The following is an 8,897-nucleotide window of genomic DNA, read 5'->3' on the forward strand; positions in this document are numbered from 1 at the left end:
GGCCCCGCTTAACCCCATGAAATCTAGACACCTGCTCATTGGGTTTGGGTATGGAAACTGGTCAGTGAAGTAGCTGGCCTGGGGGTGAAAACAAATCACTAGCATCCGCCATGTTGTGACTTTACTTCCCCCTGAAATGGCAAGGTAATGGAGCAAATAATTATACAATCAATTTGCAAACACCTAGAAGATAATAAGGTGATAAATAACAGTCAGCATGGATTTGTCAAGAACAAATCATGTCAAACCAACCCGATAGCTTTCTTTGAGAGGGTAACAAGTCTTGTAGATGGGGGAAGCAGTAGACGTGGTATCTTGACTTTAGTAAGGCTTTTGATATTGTCTTGCATAGGGAACTACAACCTAGATGGAGCTACTATAAGGTGGGTGCAAAACTGGTTGGAAAATCACTCCCAGAGAGTAATCATCAGTGGTTCACTGTCATGCTGGAAGGGCATAAGGAGTGGGGTCCCACAGGGATGGGTTCTGGGTCCAGTTCTGTTCAATAGCTTCATCAATGATTTAGATAATGGCATACAGAGTATGCTTATAAAGTTTGTGGCTGATACCAAGCTGGGAGGGGTTGCAAGTACTTTGGAGGATAGGATTAAAATTCAAAGTGATTTGGACAAACTGGAGAAATGGTCTGAAGTAAATGGGATGAAATTCAATAAGGACAAATGCAAAGTACTCCACTTAGGAAGAAACAATCAGTTGCACACATACAAAAATGGCAAATGACTGCCTAGGAAGGAGTACTGCAGAAAAGGATTTGGGGGTCAGAGTGGATCACAAACTAAATATGAGTCAACAGTGTAACGCTGTTGCAAAAAAAGCGAGCATCATTCTGGGATGTATTAGCAGGGGTATTGTAAGCAAGACACTAGAAGTAATTGTTCTGCTCTGTTCCGCGCTGATTAGGCCTCAACTGGAGTATTGTGGCCAGTTCTGAGCGCCACAGTTCAGGAAAGTTGTGGGAAAATTGGAGAAAGTCAGGAGAAGAGCAACAAAAATGATTAAAGGTTTAGAAAACATGACCTATGAGGGAAGATTGAAAAAATTGGGTTTGTTTAGTCTGGAGATGAGAAGACTGAGGGGGGACAAGATAACAGTTTTCAAGTACATAAAAGGTTTTGCAAGGAGGAGGGAGAAAAATTGTTCTTCTTAACCTCTGAGGATAGGACAAGAAGCAATGGGCTTAAATTGCAGCAAGGGCGGTTTAGGTTGGCCATTAGGAAAAACTTCCAAACGATCAAGAGTGGTTAAGCACTAGAATAAATTGCCTAGGGAGGCTGTGGAATCTCCATCATTGGGGATTTTTAAGAGCAGGTTGGACAAACACCTGTCAGGAATGGTCTAGATAATACTTAGTCCTGCCTTGAGTGCAGGGAACTGGAATTAGATGACCTCCTGAGGTCCCTTCCAGTTCTATGATTCTAAGGGTATGTCTACACTACGAAATTAGGTCGAATTTATAGAAGTCGGTTTTTTAGAAATCGGTTTTATATATTCGAGTGTGTGTGTCCCCACAGAAAATGCTCTAAGTGCATTAAGTGCATTAACTCGGCGGAGCGCTTCCACAGTACCGAGGCAAGCGTCGACTTCCGGAGCGTTGCACTGTGGGTAGCTATCCCACAGTTCCCGCAGTCTCCGCTGCCCATTGGAATTCTGGGTTGAGATCCCAATGCCTGATGGGGCTAAAACGTTGTCGCGGGTGGTTCTGGGTACATATCGTCAGGCCCCCGTTCCCTCCCTCCCCCCGTGAAAGCAAGGGCAGACAATCATTTCGCGCCTTTTTTCCTGAGTTACCTGTGCAGACGCCATACCACGGCAAGCATGGAGCCCGCTCAGGTAACCGTCACCCTATGTCTCCTGGGTGCTGGCAGACGCGGTACGGCTTTGCTACACAGTAGCAGCAACCCCTTGCCTTGTGGCAGCAGACGGTACAGTATGACTGGTAGCCATCCTCGTCGTGTCCGAGGTGCTTCTGGTCGCCTCTGTGAGGTCGATCAGGAGCGCCTGGGCAGACATGGGCGCAGGGACTAAATTTGGAGTGACTTGAGCAGGTCATTCTCTTTAGTCCTGCAGTCAGTCCTATTGAACTGTCTTATGGTGAGCGGGCAGGCGATACGGACTGCTAGCAGTCGTACTGTACCATCTTCTGCCGAGCAGCCATGAGATGTGGATGGCATGCAGTCCTTCTGCACCGTCTGCTGCCAGCCAAAGATGTAAAAGATAGATGGAGTGGGTCAAAACAAGAAATAGACCAGATTTGTTTTGTACTCATTTGCTTCCCCCCTCCCCTATCTAGGGGACTCATTCTTCTAGATCACACTGCTGTCACTTACAGAGAAGGTGCAGCGAGGTAAATCTAGCCATGTATCAATCAGAGGCCAGGCTAACCTTCTTGTTCCAATAAGGACAATAACTTAGGTGCACCATTTCTTATTGGAACCCTCCGTGCAGTCCTGCCTGAAATACTCCTTGATGTACAGGCACACCCTTTGTTGATTTTAGCTCCCGGAAGCCAACCCTGTAAGCCGTGTCGTCAGTCGCCCCTCCCTCTGTCAGAGCAACGGCAGACAATCGTTCCGCGCCTTTTTTCTGTGCGGACGCCATACCAAGGCAAGCATGGAGGCCGCTCAGCTCACTTTGGCAATTAGGAGCACATTAACCACCACACGCATTATCCAGCAGTATATGCAGCACCAGAACATGGCAACGCGATACCGGGCGAGGAGGCGACGTCAGCGCGGTCCCGTGAGTGATCAGGACATGGACACAGATTTCTCTGAAAGCATGGGCCCTGACAATGCATGCATCATGGTGCTAATGGGGCAGGTTCATGCTGTGGAACGCCGATTCTGGGCTCGGGAAACAAGCACAGACTGGTGGGACCGCATAGTGTTGCAGGTCTGGGACGATTCCCAGTGGCTGCAAAACTTTCGCATGCGTAGGGGCACTTTCATGGAACTTTGTGACTTGCTTTCCCCTGCCCTGAAGCGCATGAATACCAAGATGAGAGCAGCCCTCACAGTTGAGAAGCGAGTGGCAATAGCCCTGTGGAAGCTTGCAACGCCAGACAGCTACCGGTCAGTTGGGAATCAATTTGGAGTGGGCAAATCTACTGTGGGGGCTGCTGTGATGCAAGTAGCCCACGCAATCAAAGATCTGCTGATATCAAGGGTAGTGACCCTGGGAAATGTGCAGGTCATAGTGGATGGCTTTGCTGCAATGGGATTCCCTAACTGTGGTGGGGCTATAGACGGAACCCATATCCCTATCTTGGCACCGGAGCACCAAGCCGCCGAGTACATAAACCGCAAGGGGTACTTTTCGATAGTGCTGCAAGCTCTGGTGGATCACAAGGGACGTTTCACCAACATCAACGTGGGATGGCCGGGAAAGGTGCATGATGCTCGCATCTTCAGGAACTCTGGTCTGTTTCAAAAGCTGCAGGAAGGGACTTTATTCCCAGACCAGAAAATAACTGTTGGGGATGTTGAAATGCCTATATGTATCCTTGGGGACCCAGCCTACCCCTTAATGCCATGGTTCATGAAGCCGTACACAGGCAGCCTGGACAGTAGTCAGGAGCTGTTCAACTACAGGCTGAGCAAGTGCAGAATGGTGGTAGAATGTGCATTTGGACGTTAAAAGGCGCGCTGGCGCAGTTTACTGACTCGCTTAGACCTCAGCGAAACCAATATTCCCACTGTTATTACTGCTTGCTGTGTGCTCCACAATATCTGTGAGAGTAAGGGGGAGACGTTTATGGCGGGGTGGGAGGTTGAGGCAAATCGCCTAGCTGCTGGTTACGCGCAGCCAGACACCAGGGCGGTTAGAAGAGCACAGGAGGGTGTGGTACGCATCAGAGAAGCTTTGAAAACCAGTTTCATGACTGGCCAGGCAACGGTGTGAAAGTTCTGTTTGTTTCTCCTTGATGAAACCTCCCGCCCCTTGGTTCACTCTACTTCCCTGTAAGCTAACCACCCTCCCCTCCTCCCTTTAATCATTGCTTGCAGAGGCAATAAAGTCATTGCTGCTTCACATTCATGCATTCGTTATTCATTCATCACCCAAATAGGGAGATGACTACCAAGGTATCCCAGGAGGGGTGGTGGAGGAGGGAAGGAAAATGCCACACAGCACTTTAAGCACAGCACTTTAAAAGTTGACAACTTTAAAATTTATTGAATGACAGCCTTCTTTTTTTTGGGCAATCCTCTGTGGTGGAGTGGCTGGTTGGCCGGAGGCCCCCCCACCGCGTTCTTGGGCGTCTGGGTGTTGAAGCTATGGAACTTGGGGAGGAGGGCGGTTGGTTACAGAGGGGCTGCAGTGGCAGTCTGTGCTCCAGCTGCCTTTGCTGCAGCTCAACCATACACTGGAGCATACTGGTTTGGTCCTGCAGCAGCCTCAGCATTGAATCCTGCCTCCTCTCATCACGCTGCCGCCACATTTGAGCTTCAGCCCTGTCTTCAGCCCGCCACTTACTCTCTTCAGCCCTCCACCTCTCCTCCCAGTCATTTTGTGCTTTCCTGCACTCTGACATTATTTGCCTCCACGCATTCGTCTGTGCTCTGTCAGTGTGGGAGGACAGCATGAGCTCGGAGAACATTTCATCGCAAGTGCGTTTTTTTTTCTTTCTAAGCTTCACTAGCCTCTGGGAAGGAGAAGATCCTGTGATCATTGAAACACATGCAGCTGGTGGAGAAAAAAAAAGGGACAGCGGTATTTAAAAAGACACATTTTATAAAACTGTGGCTACACTCTTTCAGGGTAAACCTTGCTGTTAACATTACATACATAGCACATGTGCTTTCGTTACAAGGTCGCATTTTGCCTCCTCCCACCGCGTGACTACCCCCTCAACCTTCCCCCCTCCCTGTGGCTAACAGCGGGGAACATTTCTGTTTAGCCACAGGCAAACAGCCCAGCAGGAATGGGCTCCTCTGAGTGTCCCCTGAAGAAAAGCACTCTATTTCAACCAGGTGACCATGAATTATATCTCACTCTCCTGAGGATAACACAGAGAGATAAAGAACGGATTTTGGTTGAATGCCAGCAAACATACACTGCAATGCTTTGTTCTACAGTGATTCCCGAGTACGTGTTACTGGCCTGGAGTGGTAAAGTGTCCTACCATGAAGGACGAAATAAGGCTGCCCTCCCCAGAAACCTTTTGCAAAGGCTTTAGGACTACATCTAGGAGAACCGCAAATGCCAGGGCAAAGTAATCCTTTCACATGCTTGCTTTTAAACCATGTATAGCATTTTAAAAGGTACACTCACCAGAGGTCCCTTCTCCGCCTGCTGGGTCCAGGAGGCAGCCTTGGGTGGGTTCGGGGGGTACTGGCTCCAGGTCTAGGGTGAGAAACAGTTCCTGGCTGTCGGGAAAACCGGTTTCTCCGCTTGCTTGCTGTGAGCTATCTACAACCTCCTCCTCATCATCATCTTCTTCGTCCCCAAAACCTACTTCCGTACTGCCTCCATCTCCATTGAAGGAGTCAAACAACACGGCTGGGGTAGTGGTGGCTGAACCCCCTAAAATGGCATGCAGCTCATCATAGAAGCGGCATGTTTGGGGCTCTGACCCAGAGCGGCTGTTCGCCTCTCTGGTTTTCTGGTAGGCTTGCCTCAGCTCCTTCAGTTTCACGCGGCACTGCTTCGGGTCCCTGTTATGGCCTCTGTCCTTCATGCCCTGGGAGATTTTCACAAAGGTTTTGGCATTTCGAAAACTGGAACGGAGTTCTGATAGCACGGATTCCTCTCCCCAAACAGCGATCAGATCCCGTACCTCCCGTTCGGTCCATGCTGGAGCTCTTTTGCGATTCTGGGACTCCATCATGGTCACCTGTGCTGATGAGCTCTGCATGGTCACCTGCAGCTTGCCACGCTGGCCAAACAGGAAATGAGATTCAAAAGTTCGCGGTTCTTTTCCTGTCTACCTGGCCAGTGCATCTGAGTTGAGAGTGCTGTCCAGAGCGGTCAGAATGGAGCACTCTGGGATAGCTCCCGGAGGCCAATACCATCGAATTGTGTCCACAGAACCCCAAATTTGAGCCGGCAATGTCGATTTAAGCGCTAATCCACTTGTCAGGGGTGGAGTAAGGAAATCGATTTTAAGAGCCCTTTAAGTCGAAATAAAGGGCTTCATTCTGTGGATGGGTGCAGGTTTAAATCGATTTAACGCTGCTAAATTCGACCTAAAGTCCTAGTGTAGACCAGGGCTTAGGTAAACCTGCTCTCCAGTTTAGGGTTTGCTACATCTGCAGCAATGGACTTTGTTTCATCTAATAATGCAATGAGGATTTTCTTATCTCTGGGTAAATGTATGGGCTAGGTTAACATCAGCTATAAAACCTATGGGTCTAATTCTATTCTCAGAAGTATAAATCCATTGATTTCAATGGGGCAGGATCAAATCCTAAACTCCCCAGAACAGCAATAATCAGGGACAATAGAAATTGGTGCTGATTTTGATTTTTCTACTGGGTCCTACCCATCTCTTAATCTCAGTAATAGGGTCGCCAACTTTCTAATCAAACAAAACCGAACATCCTGCCCTGCCCCTTCCCCAAGGCCCCGCCCATTCTCCCCCCACTTGTTCCATCCCTCCTCACTTGCTCTCCCCCTATTGCCAACTTTCTAATCCAGGGGTGGGCAATAATTTTTGCAGGGGGTCCACTCTTCGAATTCTGGTAAGTTGTCACGGGTCGCACATTTCTACTATATTAATGGAGGGGGTCTGGGAGGAGTTTGGGTGCAGGAGGGAGCTCCGGGCTGCTGCAGAGTGTTGGGGTGCAGGAGGGGGTGCAAGTTGCAGGCTCTGGCTGGGAGGCTCTTACCACAGGCGGCTCCTGGCTGGTGGTGCAGCAGGGCCTAGGCAGGCTGCCTGCATGACATGGCCCCATACTGCTATCAGAAGTGGCTGTGGCTGGCTGCTGCTGGCATGTCTCTGTGCGCCCCTTGCGGGGAGGGGGGCATTGGGTCTCCATGAGTTGCCCATGCCCACAAGCACCATCCCTGCAGCTCCCATTGGCTGGTTTCTGGCCAATGAGAGCTGTGAGGACGGTGCTGGGGCTGGGGGCAGCGTGCAGAGCTGCCTTCTCCCTCCCCCCGCCAGGGGCGTGCAGAGACGTGCCAGCAGCAGCTGGCCGCTTCAGGGAGCGGCATGGGGCCATAGCAGGCACGCAGTCTGCCTGAGTGCCCCGCTGTGCGGCAGGACTTTTAGCGGGCTGGACTCGGAGATTGTGAGGGAGCAGAGGAGGCCGGACAGAAATGTTAGACAGGCTGGATCCAGCCCACGGGCCGTATTTTGCCCACCCGTTAATCCCACAAAACCAAACACCCTAGCTCTGCCCCTTCCCTGAGGCCCTGCCTCCCACTCACTACATTCCCCCTCCCTCAGTGGCTTGTTCTCCCCCACCCTCACTTACTTTCACTGGGCTGGGGCAGGGGTTGGGGTGTGGGAGGGGGTGCGGGCTCCGGGTGGGGCCAGAAATGAGGGGTTCAGGGTGCAGGAGGGGGCTCCAGGCTGGGACAGGGAGTTGGGGTGTGCGAGGGGGTGAGGGCTTTGACTTGGGGTGCGGGCTCTGGGGTGGGGCGGGGATGAGGGGTTTGGGGTGCAGGGGGGCTCCAGGATGGGGGGGTGGGGCCAAGGGATTTGGAGTGCAGAAGGGGGCTCTGGGCTGGGCCATGGGTTAGTGTCTGGGAGGGGGGTGAGGGCTCTGGCTGGGGGTGCAGGCTCTGGGGTGGGGCTGGGGTTTTGAGGTGCAGGAGGGGACTCTGGGTTTTGGGGGGGACTAAGGGCTGGTTCCCGGCCAGTGGGAGTGCAGAGCTGGTGCTCAGGTCAAAAAGACAATCCAGGGTCCTAGGCACATCACCAAATGGGGGCATGTATTATGCAGGAAACTCTTCTCCAAACTGGGATGGGCAGCTGGGGTCTCCTTCAGAGCAGCAGGGTCTGCTTTGCGGATGGAGTCAAATAACTTTCTCCATGGCTCTACTGGCTGCTGCACCTAGTCTGGTGCATGCTGTCTACAAACTCAAGTGAACATCACACCTGGGTGGAGTTTTTCTTTGCATCTATGAGTCCAGAAACATAATAAACCTGAAATTCTGATATAGTTACATGGCTCTGGGAGTTGGGTCCCTGGCCCGTGCCTATGCCTTAATCTGATGTTTACTGTGGTAGTGTCTAGTGGCTCCAGTCAGGAATGGGGCATTGTTCTCTTAGGCACTGCACAATCACAAGAATAGAGGTAGTTCCTGTCTGTTGAGTTTACAGTATAATATGAGAAAAGAAGTGACAAAAATGAGAAAAACAGAAGGAAAGAAGTAGCGAAGGTAATGAAAATAAGATCATTTGGTTACTTAGCTATTGCATAACTCAGTAGTTACAAATGGTCCCAAGCAATCTGCCTTTTTTTCCCAGTAAATGAAATCACCTCTCTTGAACAACCAAACCATAACTGATTAGCTGATTTATTGCAGGAATCACATGGTTCTTGAACTGGGATCTGTAACTGCCCTTCCTGTTTTGAACCAGACTTAATTATTTCCTGATCATAAACTTCACTTCATCCCAGTTTTAGGGGGGTACAGTAATAAATTTCTCATTTATCCTGATAATCCAGATATTCAACTAATTGCACATTCAGAATATTCAGCTTTGTATTATGGAATGTCCTTGCATATCAATGAAACATAAGAATTGTGACAGGAATGTCAGGCCATATTAGGTAAGCACAAGCTATGACCATTGGCTGGTTATTTGGAAGTGAGCTGGTGCTCTCAGGCAGTTCTTCATTAAAATTGCTCCCCCTGTTCTCTCCCCAGCAGTTTCAGACTGGAGGATATTTGCGTAAAAGGATTTTATTTACTGTACTTACAAT

The 8,897-nt window shown here is 50.1% G+C and overlaps 1 protein-coding gene across 1 annotated transcript; it reads right to left on the bottom strand.

Annotated features, from left to right (window-relative positions):
- Nucleotides 1–121: 121 nt before the first annotated feature.
- Nucleotides 122–6,003, bottom strand: LOC311516401 (uncharacterized protein; the record flags this gene model as incomplete). Its single annotated transcript, XM_084620433.1, has 3 exons — nt 5,293–6,003; nt 4,266–4,704; nt 122–131 (listed from the first exon to the last, which is right to left on the bottom strand). The coding sequence occupies exons 1-3, from the start codon at nt 5,873–5,875 to the stop codon at nt 122–124; spliced, it is 1,032 nt and encodes a 343-aa protein (XP_084476559.1). The 5' UTR covers nt 5,876–6,003.
- Between the last annotated feature and the right edge of the window lie 2,894 nt (nt 6,004–8,897).

The sequence above is a fragment of the Lepidochelys olivacea genome, assembly GCF_965140295.1.
Source record: "Lepidochelys olivacea isolate rLepOli2 genome assembly, chromosome: 1".
In the NCBI taxonomy this organism is placed as follows: domain Eukaryota; kingdom Metazoa; phylum Chordata; order Testudines; family Cheloniidae; genus Lepidochelys; species Lepidochelys olivacea.